The 16,429-nt window shown below is 44.9% G+C and overlaps 1 protein-coding gene across 2 annotated transcripts in view; it reads left to right on the top strand.

Moving 5' to 3' along the window:
• Positions 1-15,072, top strand: part of LOC142587114 (NCK-interacting protein with SH3 domain) — a 91,959-nt gene extending 76,887 nt beyond the window's left edge. For both annotated transcript variants that reach the window (XM_075698013.1, XM_075698006.1), the window contains exon 12: positions 13,580-15,072. In XM_075698013.1, coding sequence (XP_075554128.1) covers positions 13,580-13,765 — 186 coding nt within the window. In that variant the 3' untranslated portion in view covers positions 13,766-15,072. The remainder of the gene's footprint in view (positions 1-13,579) is intronic.
• The last annotated feature ends 1,357 nt before the right edge of the window (positions 15,073-16,429 follow it).

The raw sequence follows: 16,429 nt of genomic DNA, 5'->3' as shown, positions 1-16,429 counted from the left end.
TTGTGACAGAGTTTGGGCCTCATACCACTGCATGAGCTTGCTATCAGTTGATAGAAATAGCTCATATTCGAATATATTTGCTTCTATGTGCATCTCCTTTTTATTCGTATTTGTGAATGTCCGACTTCATTTGCAATTTTTTTCGAAGACACTTTATTTGCTGTGCATTTTACTAACCCCTGCCTTCTATTCTCTTTTTGAATAACATAAACACTACTCCTTAGTATTCAAATTGGATTAAGTCGCTTTTTTTATTTTTTTCATGTGCTTACTATAGAGTGACAGCATCAGGCGATATGGTTTCAGCCCGTCTTGACATAAAACATAGTTTTGCGTCACTCAGGGAAGTGTGCAACGGCACTCAGGGAAAACCTGGAAAACTCAGGGAATTTGGAAATGTCAACTTGGTAGACACCCTGATATAGCTGTCCACTAATTTGTTATCGAAATCGGTGCTTCACCTTTTGAGTGAAACTGCAACTTTTTTTTTACAATGACAAGTCTGAACCGAAAGGTACCGATGGAAAGGTTATCGGAGATGGTGCGTCACATCCGATTCTGTACAATAAGATCGGCCCTAAATACAAGGACATGAAGGTGACACTCGGTACCTCATTCTTATCTTTTGCATGCAGCAATGCTGCAACAGAAGGGAGCACACCAACATGATTATGATCAACGGCAATGACTTCGTCATCTTCATAAGACCAGACGCGTTAATGCAGGATGAAGAATGTAAACGCAGCTCTGATCTGTCAGCAGACAAAGAAAAAAAAGCATGCGAGCATGCCGAGGAAAGCAGCGGCGAAGGCCCAGTCTGGCCTCGGCAACTCTGCTGTGGCAGTCTTAGGTGGCAGTAAGGAGGCTTAGGTGGCAGAGGTAATTAGCATCATCCACCAAGCTGGTGGTAAAGCAAATCTGCTTCCCTCCCGTCCCTCCTTACAAATGTGCTCCCCTTGCCCTGCCTCTCAACTCTTTCCTAACTCCCTCACCTTTGATAGTCTTCGCATGCACCCTTAGCCTGCTCCCTGAACTTTCGTTTTCTGGGAAGTGAGCATTGGCCAGCGCGAGCTGTTTCGTGTTCCTCGCTCGCTGTATGCTTGTGTGCCACAATATTTCATGGCTCACACTGTTTGTGCATCGTGCTATGGTGCACGAGTACTTATGAACATGTCCTCCTCTTAGTTTGAACTTCTTTTAATTTAAACAAATTTTCGGGCCCCTTCGAGTTCGAATTATCGAGATTCAACTGTACACTAGCAAGGGCCTCGATTCGGTCCTCGGAAACAGAAACCGCTGAGGAGGTGGCCATCGCCATGGCATTATCCTTCACAATAGCCAATACCACAGTCAGCCACTCCAAAGCAGCTATCAGAAGATTTGCAAAGGGCTTAATTGCCCCCTCTAACAAACAAAATCATAAGCGAAACCAAAAATCCTAGAACGGTGCAGCTCATACGGACACCAGCCATATGGACACCAGCTCTGCCCGGCAATGAAGCTGCCCCTAAGATAGCTTGAGGATTCATTAACTGAGCGACAGGACAGCTGGGGGAGGGGTGAGGGTGGAATGTCTCGTTATATACCACAATATCCTACGATACTGCAGACTACGAGGGCACTGTATCCAGCAGTGCACAAATCCCTAACCAAACAACTAGTAACCTGGCAGAGACTGCAGACTAACACTTTTCCTAATCCGTCACTAACAGACAACATTTATCGTGATAAATACAGTAAAACCTTGTTCATTTGACCCTCGTTAATTCGTAAAGTCGGATAATTTGGACTCGTGCTTCGGACGGCGTATGCATAATTTAATGCAATAAAACTCTCATTAATTCGGACGTATTTGGCCATACATCGGTTAATTTGGACAATTCTCGGAGCTCAGCAAATGCCATAGCACCAAAAATGTGGGGCGCAAAAAAGCAAAAATTGCGTTAGTGTCCACCGTAATGAAGCAGCGGAGTCCGCAATGCCAGAGCACTTTGTGCCTATTTGTGCCTCTAAAGCTTTTATTGCATTTACTGCCGCGCATAGCACCACGTTGGCTGCATGCTTTCATGACTGCATAGTTACCATACATGATCGCGTCGATAGCAGCCGCGGTATCGTCCACAGTGGTTGCAGCAAACACTTTCGCATTGGCTCTGTGAGCGTGTCGGCAGCGTACCTTTATGACTGCATAGTCGCCATCCATGATCGCATCGATAACGACCACGGTTTCATCCGCATTTGTTGCAGCATGCAGTAGTTTCATTTTGACTTTGTGCGTGCATCGCCTGCATGCTTTCAGAGCCACAAGGTCGCCGTCTTAATCTCACTGACAACAGCTGCAGTTTCGTCCAGAGCGGTTGCATCAAACAGTAGTTTTGTTTTGACAAGCTTTCAAGGATGAAGAGCACCGACTACATCGCTATGGGCGGTGACCAGCACTGGTGAAAAAAATCATCGGGATGTGCGCGCTGTTGTAAAAAAAAGCCTCTCACATGAAGACGCGTGCCATGGCTGTGCTGTGAAAGAAGTCACAAGGCCTTCACCACTGCGAGTGCTAATCATGCATAAGATGATGAGAATTGCAGCTTCCGCACTGCTTTTGTGCAAAATAGAAATGGAATTGGCTTATTCATTCAGCGAATAAAAGCGTGTTGATGTGCCAAACATTTTATTGTTTTCTTGATCCCCTCGATAATTAGACATTCATTTAATTGGGACATTTTTATCGGTCGTGAAATCCGAATTAACGAGGTTGTACTGTATGCTAGCTTATGTGAGTGGAACACGATAGCATTCAGAGATCCCCGACTGCTTCTCACGCTTCCCAGCAACTGCAGCGTATGTAACCTTAATGTGTATCGGGAAACGCTCGTGGCGAACGCTATGCACGAAGGCAAACTTTCTGGTCGAAACCCGGCCTCTTGCATGGGCCGCGATCCTCTTGCATGGGCCATGATGCGGCTGAGGTGAGCGCCATCTGGAAGTGTTTTAAGCAAGTGGGCGTGTCGCTCTGTGAACTCCGAGATATTTATTTAGAACTCCGAGCAAATGGCGGACGCCGTCTCCGGTCTGTGCATTGTAGAAACACTGGAAAAGGGGTTTGTTTGAGTTTTCGCATAACAGAATTATGTTTTCTCATATTGTAAAATATTCACTTTGGCTCATATTCTCATATTTGATATATTCTCCTATTGTTCATCTAGTAAAATTCTGTCTCACATATACAGGCAATCTTTAGACTGGTGTGCTGCCCTCAGATTGGAAGATAGCAAAGGTCATACCCATATTTAAGTCAGGTAATAAACATGCACTGGAAAACTACCGTCCAATATCATTAACATCTCTATGCTGCAAAATGTTAGAACATGTAATTGTATCAAATGTCTACAGTCACCTGGAAGCCAACAGATTTTTCTTTTCTAACCAACACAGATTTCAGAGAAACTTCTCTTGTGAAACTCAATTACTAGAATTAACAACCGATTTGCATGCTAACATGGAAGAGGACCTACAAACTGATTGTGCTTTTCTAGACTTCTCAAAAGTGTTTGACCTCGTACCACATTGCCGTTTTATTTTGAAATTATCTGCTCTTAAATTAGATTCTCTTACACTAACATGGATTCACAATTTCCTTTCTAATCGTCAGCAATTCACAGCAGTTAATAATTTTTCCTCTCCTCTTTCGCACATTACTTAAAGTGTATCACAAAGCAGCGTTCTTGGGCCATTACTATTTCTAATATACATTAATGTCTTACCAATACCATTTCTCACACGTGCGCATTTTTGCTGAAGACTGCATTCTTTATCGTTCCATCAAATGTGCTGATGATCATACAACCCTCCACAAAGATCTAGAACTTGAAGCTTAATGTTTCTAAATGTAAAATTATCTCTTTTAGCCGCAAGCATCCTAAATCTACGTTTTCTTATCACATAAATAACATCACTATTTTGCATGATACTCAATATAAATATCTTGGTGTTGATTGATTGATTGATTGATTGATTGATTGATTGATTGATTGATTGATTGAAAACTTCATTATTCCACCGAGCTGGGGTGCCGCCTCTTAACCTACACGCAGGTAGGGGGGAGGACGAAGCAGTCCCCATTGTTAGATACGGGACCTTTTCCTGAGCCTACTTCGAGTTCACCAGACCGCATCGAATCGTGTCACAGCTAATTGGGGAGCGCAGAAGCACATCTACCCCATTCCCAAGGCGCGGCATGTGCAAACGAGTTGGCGTCCCGCACCTCGTGCGCCGCAGGTGGAGCTATTCACTGCTTGACTCTTCCCGAAAGTGTAGCGGGAGCCTGGCATGGTTCTTTCTTCTTTCGGCTTGCTCGGGCCCTGCGTGACATTACCTGTCACGCAGGGCCCGAGCGAAGCTGCTTTGTAGCGCTGAAACGTCGCCCCCTTCCGCCTATTGCGACAGAGCTTGCAAGCCAGCGAGCCAGTACCGCAGAGAGAAGTAAGCGCTCGGACAATTGGGGTCCAAGGAGCGACCCTGTGCGCCGGGTGTGACACAATCGCACGGGCACCTACCATTGGCCGAAAATGACGACACCTGAGTGGGCTCGCCGATTGGCCGAAAATGGCGTCACCTGAGCGGGCTCACCGATTGGCCGAACATGACGTGACTTCGAGACGCCGAAGGGCTTAAAAGCCAGAGACCGGGAGCAGCAAGGAGAGCATTCCTTCATTGATCTCTTTCTAGCTTCTTGCCACGGGCCGCAGCGTCCGATTTGCTACCGGCCCGTAATGACGTTATGACTGTTAATTACTTTGTACTCTCACTGTAAATAATGTAAATAAACCTCCAGTTTTCATCCCGACGTCCTCCTCAACCTCGGCCAACTCCCACACCCAACGGCAAGGTCCAAAAATCTGGGGGACAGCAATTGGGATTGTCCTCCAAATCCTGACAACTGCTGGCAGCGGTGGGATCGTCTCAAAATGCAACAAGTGGTGGCAGCGCGATGGATGAACCTTCGTCCAAAGATCCAACAACTGGTGGCAGCGCTACGGATGAACCTTCGCCAAAAGATATCCTGAGGAACCGGGAACAGCGAAGAAGAGAGAGCCTTCGTCGAAAGAAGTCCTAAGGAACTGGGAGTAGCGAAGAAGAGTGAGCCTTCGACCCAGAGAGTCCTGAGGAACCAGGAACAGCGGACCAATGAACCAGATGGCAGGGTGCTGCAACCGTAAGTGAGCGTGTGGTTTTTTTCCTTTTGATTCGCCAGACTTCAAATGTTGAGTTTATTTTGATAGTTCTAGGAATCGGGTATTTGTTGCATATTGTGTGTTTGCACAAATTAAGGAAAACAGTTCTAACCACCAGTCGGGGCAGCTGCCATGGATCTTAGAAGGTTGATGAGGTTAGACTTGTTGGTGTGCGACGATTTGGGAGTTGAGGCGGATGAACAGATGAAAAAGCCAGCTATCATAAAGGCGATTCAAGATAATGGCAATGATGATGAAAGCATTGAGATTGCTTGGGAGGTGATACAAGAACCACGGGAGCGTGAGCGTCATGAACGTAAGCGTGAGAGTCACGAACGTAAGCAAAAGCACGAGAAAGAGATAGCAGCATTGGAAAAACCGATACAATATTTTCAGCAGTTAAAGGAACAAAGGCAACGCCTGTCTGAAAATTCTGTAGACGGTAGAGAGCAAAAGAATGAGGAAGTATCTAGCGGATTTTCGCCAAAAGCCAATGAGAAGAGTAGTACCTGTAAGATTGGCTGCACATTCATAGGTGAACGGAAAGGACTAGCCGCTAACGATGCCTTAGTGGCAACAGAGGCTGTTAAAGGCCAGAGTGAGAGCGACGAGGTGCTGTGCCAACAGAGGACTGTAGAGACAGCTAGGCCAGCTGCGAACAAATTGGCACAGTTACCGCGCGTGTGCATCGCATCTCATGGTATCGAGGTCGTTAGTGAGGTACAGGGTACTGTTGACCCAACAGACACGAGCACCCATGTCAGGTCAGATCTGTGTGCCGAAGTGAAGTGCCAGCTGGACGATGCAGTTGAGGGTAATTCTCAGGATTGCGATCTGCGTAGCTCAAGAGAATACAACTGCATTGTTCAGGGATTGGTGCAGCTCTCCGCCAGTCTAGGTAGCCTACATAGGTATGATTCACTTATTAATCATTCGGACTGTGCTCGTGAGACAGCGATCGATACCGACGGGCTGTGTGCCGATGCACAGCGTGAGCTGGGCAATGCAGTAGAGGGCAGTTCGCAAGAGTGCGAGTTGCATAGCTCGAGTAAAGCCTGCTGCATTGTTCAAGAGTCGGTTGAGCTGTCTGCCAGTCGAGGCAGAGAGGGTGTTGATTTAAATGAAAATCAATCAGACTGTGCGGGCAGGAGACCGATCTGGGCTGACGAAATGTGTACCGGCCAGCACGAGGCACGCGAAAGCGGCATGAAAGGGAATTCCAAGAGAAAGCGCCGCAGAAAGAAGCGCCGTAAAGATCGGAATGCGGTGGCTAATGTAGCGAAGCCAAAAACGGCGACGGGCGCGAAGAAAAGAAGGGTGCGGTCGTCGTTGACGATGTTGACGCATCCAAAATATTCGAGCCACCGGTCAAATAGAGACCGAGAAGCATGTTCTGCACGGGCACGGGGAAGTTAAATTCCTCGTCGTTCCGTCTTTCTTTTCGAGGTTCAGCGTATAGGGCGAGGGAGCGCAAGGTGGCAAGATGAAGCGAGGTGATGGGGACTAGCGACGCGGTCAATCGAGTTCGTGATGAAAGAGGGGCGCCAGGACGCAAATTGGCAGGAGACCGTAACGTCGGGGAGGAGCTGATAGTGAGTCAGCCCTTTTGTTCCTTGATAGCTAGTGTAGCTTTCGAACCGCGACCACCTCGAGTATGGCTCAAAAGTATGAGTCAGTTGTAAATGCTTGGAACGGGAGGCCAAGAGAGCTTCCGTAGTAGTGCAGGATGTTGTTTTGTTTTATTTTTGAGCACTTGGAAATTTTCGCGATTTGAGATTAGGATTTCTTTCAATGTGTAAGGTTTGAGCTTTGTTTGTGTTTTTGTTCGAGAAGCTCAGAGATTGGAAAGGTGCGTTTTAGGTAATCATTTAGTCTCGCGAGGTGTTAATTAATGAGTACTTATAGGCTTTCTTTTTTTGTGTGTGTGAATAACCTGAGAGTCAAGGTTATCGGTGAGAGGCCTATCGTGATGCACATGTGTATTAGTTAACCTTCTTTCTTCTATGCGTTTTTTTTTTTATTTTCTAAGGTTAACCGCGTAGGTTTTCAGTAAGTGCATCATTTGCACTGAGAAGCGTTCTTAGTTTCATTAGCGCGTGTCCTGTGTGGACGGAAGGAAGCTGATTTATGACTGGGTTGCTCGTGTGTGTTGAGGGCAGCCGTATTCTGACTTCTCAATAAGCGTGCGTGGAACGAGTTATTAGCAGAAGCGTTTTTTTAAGGGTTCTACGGAGTGCGTAAGTTACACAAGTGTAGTTCGTTTAAGGTACATGTCCTGTAGGGACTAAAGGAAGAAACGTGAGTAAGCGTAATGAAAGGTTTGCCTACGACGCAAGTACGCGTTCTGAATAGTGACCACAAAGCTAGAGCGCTTGTGATTACGTACTTGTGAAGATGGCCAGACTGTTCAGTGGCAACAATACGTGAGATAAGTACGCCACTACGCTAGGGTGAGAACAGGCTGTTCGCGAAATTAGGCCACTTAAGTTATGTTCGGCTGTTTTCATTATTTGTTTGCAACGACGACCCTTTGTTTTGCTACAACAATTACACTCTGGTCTTGTCGGCATTCGGGGAGAAATGGATAGCGGTTTGGAAAGGTGGTTGGAACTGCTTTGTCTAAATTGGGGAAATAAATGATCAGGGTTCATTTTGACTCAGTAATAGCCTGGCGAGTCAGGGGTGAAGAGCCTGCGCTTACACGTGGTGCAGCGCTGTGTTGTTTTGTTTGTTTGACGTACGTTCTCCAGGGCCCAGTATCCCGAAGTTCGTCAAACGAGGCTCGACACCAGTACCCTGCCGGTTCTTTCAGCGTTCCTCATGGCCAGCGAATTGATTTCACCAGCCATTCCGAACTTCCGGGGCGAAGAGGAGCTGTTAGATACGGGACCTTTTCCTGAGCCTACTTCGAGTTCACCAGACCACATCGGATCGTGTCACAGTTAATTGGGGAGCGCAGAAGCACATCTACCCCATTCCCAAGGCGCGGCACGTGCAAACGAGTTGGCGTCCCCCACCTCGTGCGCCGCAGGTGGAGCTATTCACTGCTTGACTCTTCCCGAAAGTGTAGCGGGAGCCTGGCACGGTTCTTTCTTCTTTCGGCTTGCTCGGGCCCTGCGTGACATTACCTGTCATGCAGGGCCCGAGCGAAGCTGCTTTGTAGCACTGAAACGTCGCCCCCTTCCGCCTATTGTGAGGGAGCTTGCAAGCCAGCGAGCCAATACCGCAGAGAGAAGTAAGCGCTCGGACAATTGGGGCCCAAGGAGCGACCCTGTACGCCGGGTGTGACACAATTGCACGGGCGCCTACCATTGGCCGAAAATGACGACACCTGAGCGGGCTCGCCGACTGGCCGAAAATGGCGTCACCTGAGTGGGCTCGCCGATTGGCCGAACGTGACGTGACTTCGAGACGCCGAAAGGCTTAAAAGCCAGAGACCGGGAGCAGCAAGGAGAGCATTCCTTCATTGATCTCTTTCGAGCTTCTTGCCACGGGCCGCAGCGTCCGATTTGCTGCCGGCCCGTAGTGACTTTATGACTGTTAATTACTTTGTACTCTCACTGTAAATAATGTAAATAAACCTCCAGTTTTCATCCCGACGTCCTCCTCAACCTCGGCCAACTCCCGCACCCAACGGCAAGGTCCAAAAATCTGGGGGACAGCAATTGGGAGTTGTCCTCCAAATCCTGACACCGTGCATTGAGGACGGTGAGTCTTCACAGCCTCAACGGCCAGGCAGATTGCTCGACACTGGTTGTCTTCAGCCTCGCTCTGGAGCAAGGCCTCCCAGGCTTCTCTACTGCCAATCGTTTCCTTGGCTCCTGGGGAGCCAGCACACTCCCATATTACATGGTCTAGCGTACCTTTCTCCTTACAAATTTTGCAGGGGGCATTGTTATATTCCCTCGTCTGAGTTAAGTAGATCCAATATGGTGATGTATAATTGTTTCCCTGAAGGCGCCGCCAAATGCGAGCTTCCTTCAGAGAGAGAGACCGATGCGGAGGCAGAAAAATTCTTCTTTCGGCTTTGTAATGATCTACGATTTCCCTGTACGTGGTGATGTTATCTTTGATCCCTGGAACTGGCTGCTCTAGAGTTGCCCGGTGGTAGAGTGCTTGGGCGAGCTCGTGAGCAGCTTCATTACCTGGGACTTCTTCATGGGCCGGAACCCAAATACAAGTTATGTCCCTCCTAGGAGGGTTTTTTTAGTAGAATTTAGAGGGCCTCTTCCGAGATTCTCCCTTTGCTAAAATTTCGGATAGGTAATTTGCTATCGCATAATATGACTCCCACTTTTGTACCCGCACAAGCCAGCACTACTGCAACCTTCTCGGCTGTACAGGCGTCCCTCGTGCACGCGGAGCACGCTATCTTAACGCACCTGCTGCCATCAACCACCGTCGATACCGCAGCCCCATCACTGCCGCAAGCGGCATCCACGTACGCTACTTTATGCTCCAGTGTGTTTTTAAGTTTATTTACTGGAGCCTTAGCCCTGTGAGCTCTCCTCTCTTTGTTGTAGGTAGGATGCATATTTTTAGGTAGGGGGGCAATTCGGAAGTGTTTACGCACGTCCAACGAAACGTCTCCTGTCGCATTGGATTCTTACCCATTCCATGATTTTTCTCCCTGTTTTGGACTGGCCTAATCTTTCCAACTAAGGCACTCATACTGCCTCAATGAGCGCAACTAGCGTGTTGTGAACCCCCATTTTGAGAAGGAGGTCTGTCGATGTCAAGTCTGGGAGCCCTAGGGATCTCTTAACGCTCTTCCTAATGATCGCATCTATTTTCTAATTTCTTCTTGTTTAAACACAAGATACGGTGTGGCATACGCTATTAGGCTGGTAATAAAGGTTGCATGAGTCTGAGAAGGCTGTTCTCTTTGAGGCCCCTGCCTTTGAGTGCAACTCTCCTAAAGATCCCCGTGACCTGCGCCGCGTATCCCTCTAACTTCTTGATTGTCAAGAGGTTTTATCCATTTATTTATATATTATCCATATACATGCCCAGAATTCTGATTTCCTCCACCTTTGGAACCTCATTTCCATTTACGAAAACATTGATGGGTCTGCTGCTCCCAGCGTGTCCCCTTTGATGTTTTGGCTCAATGATTAATAGCTCCAATTACTAACTTCTAACTAAGAACCTAACTTCGACTGTTTCGTGGTCAACACACATTGCATACATATACGACAATGCTTCGAGATCATTTAGGGCACATAAGACGCAAGTTGCATAATTCTACTAAAGACATTCGTAAACTAGCTTATCTAACATTTGTTCAACCTCAGCTTGAATACACCGCATCCGTCTGGTCTCCACATCAGAAATACTTGATCAAAAAACTCGAATCTATTCAGAATAGGCTGCATGTTTTGTTTCATATTGTTATGACTACAGTATAACAAAAGCATAACACAAATTAAACTCAGCCTCTCACTACAGCCCTTGCATGATCGTCGTGATATAGCCCTGCTATCATTATTTCATAAATATGTCCATAATACAGCGCCATCAGTTCTGCCTCTTGAAACTCCTCATTACAGGTCACACCGGCTGTACAATCAGTTCAATTTCATGTGCATCTACGGAAAGACTAATTCATTTAACTACTCTGCTCTTCCAAGAGCTATTCGCCTTTGGAACAATCTTCCTAATGTCATTGCTTATGAGAGTGACCAGGAAAAATTCCGGCATCTTCTAAAAACGCATTTTTCAAGCTCTACATAATCTAATGTGTTACTTTTTCTTGAGTTTCTCGTTATTATTGTGCTGCTACCCCTTAAATACTGTTTTGTTATAGCCATGTATTGTCCCACTCACTTTGTAAGTCTATTGGTTATATTTTACTTGGTGAAAGTTTCTTGTTCACTGACCTCTCATATTCAAAAGCATTCGGTTTGTCTTTTGTACAATTTTAACACCACATTACTGCATGTTAGCGCATTTCTCACACTGTATTTTTTGTATATGTGTTCACATATGTATTCTAATTATTGTGTAATCATTGAGTGTACTCTCCTCCCTTACACAATGCCTCTAGGGGCCTGTAAGGTATCATTAAATAAATAAATAAATATTGAAATTACAATCTGAGAGCTATCATGTCTGTAGGTTGTGTGTAAGTCATAGTTTACTATTTTTCTACGTATTTTAGCTTGAGAAATTCAATTAGTTCGGTGAATTTCTTGTGTCACATGAATGGCCTGGGTATGTGTGGTTCGAAAATCTTTTTACTGAAACGACATCCGACACCGGACACTGGGCACCGACGCGGGACGCCGCCTCTGACGTTGGGTTTTCTGCGACATGGGCTCCTGAATGCTATCGCGTTAAAAACACCTGTCCAGCTTAGACTAAGCTTGCTTGGTAGGCTGTTGGTGTAAGCACTTAATTTCTAGTAGGCTCACCTGTAACTATTAGCTACAATGGCACATTGCCAATGGGCATTTGATTGCTAGCACTTTGCCATACTAATGCTATTAAGTTGTAGCTGAAGGATTACAGCTTATCTTGGGCATTTCGTGGATGACTGTCATTTGTTGGTGCTACTGAAGCAGTAATACCGCATAATTTTCACAGTGAACAAAAAAGGACCAAGGGGCTTGATTTTGTGTTGGACTAGACCACATAATGCAAATAGAAGATGGAGCCAAAGGAAGCATTAGGGAAATTGCCTCTGTGTGTGTGTGTGTGTGTGTGTGTGTGTGTGTGCGCGCGTGTGTGTGTGTGCGTGCGCGCGTGTGCATGCAAGCGTGCGTGCGTGTGCACAAGTACTGCTGTCTCCATGTGAGTTGTAGCAGGGGTGGACTCATACAAAACTTGGAAGATACAAGAACCCATTTGCAGAATATAACAGGTTAAATGGTCACACAGAAGAGGTAAAACAGGTTTACAGAATGCTAACAAAAACTAACATGATATATATTTTATCACTTCTGCAGAAAATTGTTCCATGGGCAGTTGTCTAACGGGTCCATCAAGCTTGTTCCACAATTCAATTGTTGACTAAAGGAAAGAAAATTTAGAGCAGTTCAACTGCAACTTAAGTGAGGCAATGTTCATCGAATCTGTGCACCTGGTTCTGCGCACAGAGTTGGTGACGAAAGATATAGGTGCATAGACATGAACAGAAGAACTTGCAATCTTTAGAAGCATGATAAGACGATCACATTTGCGTGTCTGAGCCAGCGACTGTAGGGATAATAGTAGAGCATGCGAGGAGGGTGAGAAATGACGATCGTACCTGCCGTATATAAATCGTATCGCTTTCTTTTTTTTTTTTTTTTTTTTTACAGCTTCAAGTTCATCTATGTAGCATTGATGGTGAGGGGACCAAATTATAGAAGTATAATTGAAATGAGGAAAGCTAGGAAGCGGGGTGCGAGTAGCAGTGAAGATCGTGCCCGAAAAGCTGCCCGTAAGCGGTGGGCTCGACAGGAAGATGGGTGCCATGAAGTGAAGAATGCAGCGAAGCAACGCAGATACCATACCAGTAAATTGGATGGGCACAATGATGTGTATGCAAAATTTCAGAAGGACTTTCTGGACAGACATTTCAGATTAAGTTGTGCAGTATGCGGCAGACTATTGTTCAAGAACAATTTTACTGTGATTGGTAATGTTCGAGATGTCGCAAAGTGTGAGCGTAATGCAGTTTTGACAGCTACCTCAGCTTCTGACTTCGCCAGCTGCTCTGTTTAACTGTGCCGATGGAGCGCTAATGGCCGTGGCGCACATCGATCATTTGGTGTCACAGGTGGTTGCTAACAAGCCGTCAGCTACATTTCTGCACCTGCACAAAGAACCAAATAGGCAGTTGGTGAGTTGCGTGGGCTGGTATGAGGATGCCACGTGTAGTGCGTACTGCTGAAGAACAAGCTGCTCATGAGGCCCAACTTTGGGACCGCAGGCATGAGCGAGAGCAGCAGATGGCATGAACCAGTGAGGAACATACCATGGAGGCTTGCCCGTAAGTGGCGGGCTTGAGCGGAAAGCCCCCCAGATCACGAAGCAATTAATGCGGCGCAACAATGGAGATACCACGCTCGAAAGGCTGATACTTGTATGGTGCGGATGCGTGATTCCGTCGAGACTTTATGGACAAAACATTTGGCTTCATTTGTCGTGTGTGTGACCGATTGTTGTTTGAAACCGACCTGTTGGTGATTGCGAGCATTTCTTACCACGATGTTTACAGCTGCGCTGGTCATACACATATACATGGTTGAATGGCCTTGAATTTTTTGTGTGTACCTCTTTACAACAATAATATAGGCTTGACATTGCGTTACACATGCCATGGAAAGTTAATCTGCTTGTAAACTTGTCTTTTTCACTTGCAGCGACGGCTTCTGTATCTTTCCTTGGTGGAGCACTTACTTGGTTCCACTCAGTATGAGGGTCATCGTCAAGTAGAGCTTCAACGCTGCTTTGAGGGGGCACTCGCACACGATGAGTCATCAGCTGAGGAAAAGGAGATTGTGCGTCGCATTCAAATGACCTGGCCTCAGTGGTTTCGTACAGACTGAGCCAGCAATCATTCTGCGTGACCTCTACCAAGACTGTTGGCAAGCCTATCTGTAAGGCTGCATCTTCAGCAGCTGGCCCATCCTGCTGCCCCAGTTTTTGTTTGTTTTAACATGCAAGTGATTGGATTTTCCTGTCTACTTAAAAATATGGTTATTTAAATTTGTTGTTAACTTCTTTTTTTTTTTTTGCAGCAACTGGGTTACTTTTATTTCCTTTCTTTTCTTTTGGTGGGGAAGGAGGACCAAGCTTTGCCTATATCCTTCCCTTTCAACCCCTCTCCCCCTTCCCTTTTACAAAGATTTTCATAGAGGTGTCTTTCAGTGAGTGAACTATGCCAAAAATCACGAGAAAATACTGCACAATACTGCTGCAGCTACAACTTCTGTGCCTTCAGTTTCTTCTTTTTTTTTAATGAAGGTGTGTCATCTGGCATCTTTTATGTGTTTGCTTTATGGCATATTTATTGCTTTCTTTTAATTAGTCTCCTTGCATCTGGTAAAATACTCTCAATCAAGTAATTTATGTGGTGGTCATGCCACATGCCTGCTCTTAGAGACAATATCATTATATCATTAATAGGCATTGATCAGAGAAGGTAAGTCAATGAAATAGTATGAGGTATTGTGCAGCTTTGTCTCCTGTATGTGACAAAGACTAGAGTACGGTAAATATATTTGTATTGTGATATATTGTTCAGTTCATCCATTGGCTTTCTTTCTTTTTGTCAATTTGCACATTTTTCTTTTTTCCTTTGTACTGGGTAGACGTGTGTAATGACCGCATTCATGCAATATCCACACTATTAATTTCACAATGAGAAGTCTTTAAAAGAGCATTTGTGTTACCTACTAGTGACTATGTGCAGGCCAAATTACTGAATTTTAAGCTTCAGTTGCTATATCTTTTTGCAGCAAAATATAAGCTGGTGCTTAGCCATATATAACAGTAGCCCTAGGAAATCTGTTGGCCTTTGTAAAAGTACTTGTAAGTAAACCTTCTATCATTTAATAGCCATACCTTTGTTTCTGTCAAAAATTTCATACACACATCTGGCTTTTACTTACATTGTGGAAAACATGAGTACAAATAGTGCATCCAACATTGAATTGTCATTTTCCCTCTGTACTGCAGGCATCCAGTCATACAATGTCAGCGAGTCAGCTACATATTGCTCTATGTTTACTGTTATTGTGTATATGAGGCACAAGTTTGAATTTACTTTAATTCGTTATGGGGTATGATTCATTGTGGCACTGCTTGCAGTATGTATATATTTTTGGGCATCAAAAGATTTTTTGTTTCTTAAGATGGATATGGGAATCTCTTGGGTGCTGAATTCCAGAATCATAAGAAGCCAACAAACACTGTGACACCAAGGACAACATAGGAGAAATTACTTGTGCTTAATAAGTGAAATAAAGAAACGATATATTAATGGCAATGATTTCTTTATTTCATTTATTAAGCACAAGTAATTTCCCCTATGTTGGCCTTGGTGTCAGTGTTTGTTGGCTTCTTATGATCGGGCCCCTCGGTTAACCCCCTTTCTTCTCGTAGACTACCTGTTGGTTACTTGGAATCATAAGTACTGGTTTCACAAATACTTTTACTGCAGACATCACAACCTTAGGGTCTAAAACTATAATCATTTTATAAAATATGAGACTTGATTATATTTTTAGAATAACTGTGGTTAAGACTTTCCTTTCTGTAGCTGGGTCAGCCATTTAGTCAGTATATGAATGATGAAAATGGTCAGACTTAGTGAAACAGGCAGTTGATATTTAACATAATTACATCTTTTGTTTGGCTAGAAACTTGTCAAAGTTGGAAAATGGTTGGGTAGGCGCTACAGTTGGTAGAATAAACAACATTTTCACATTTGCATAATTGAAATCCTGCAACAGTGACTTTGCACAGCTGCAGGAGCAGTTCCCAGGTTACTAGCATTACTTTGCCATCCATGCATGGTTGATTCTGCGAGTGAGGCCTCAAACCACTGCAGCACAAGTACATCATGCCTGCCATGCAAGTTAGGTAGACACAGCTGTCATACAATTACAGAACTCCGTGCTTGCTTTGTTGTGAAGCATTCTTCAAACGCAAAGGGAGTGCACCTAGCACAGTTTTTGACAAGGGCCAAGCCAACTTGTGATGCAGCAGTGCATTTTGCTTACATCTTCTGTGCCCTGCAAATGTTTTTTATAAACACCATGCAGTTTTTTTTTTAGTTGAAACATATACTAAAGAACACCTGTTGCAGATAGCACAATTCTGTTGCATCAGCTGGATTACTTAAATAAATGGACATCACTTGTACAAAAATTGCAGTGTGATGTTAATTAACAAAGTTTTGCTAAATGTCATTATTCACTTTGGAGCACATGTAAGGAACATGCCCCACTCACAGAATTGAAGCTAGCCATGGAGTCATATTCATTGCAAGAAACATTGTTAGCACTCATCAGCACTGCAGTAAACTTAGTGATGACAGGTGTTAAATGGAACATGAATGCATTTTGCCATCTATTTTGAGGACTGATTTCTCACTAACTGGTGCTAAGCATGGGAATTCTGCTAGGTGGATATGACTACTGCTTGGCTTCAGTTTCTCACTTGTGATGTGTGCACAACAGTAAATAATTACAAAGTTTATTAGTGAA

This window comes from Dermacentor variabilis, chromosome 1 (genome assembly GCF_050947875.1).
Source record: "Dermacentor variabilis isolate Ectoservices chromosome 1, ASM5094787v1, whole genome shotgun sequence".
Lineage (NCBI taxonomy): Eukaryota > Metazoa > Arthropoda > Arachnida > Ixodida > Ixodidae > Dermacentor > Dermacentor variabilis.
The sequence above is the reverse complement of the archived record's forward strand: the minus strand, read 5'-3'. Positions and strand labels throughout refer to the sequence as shown.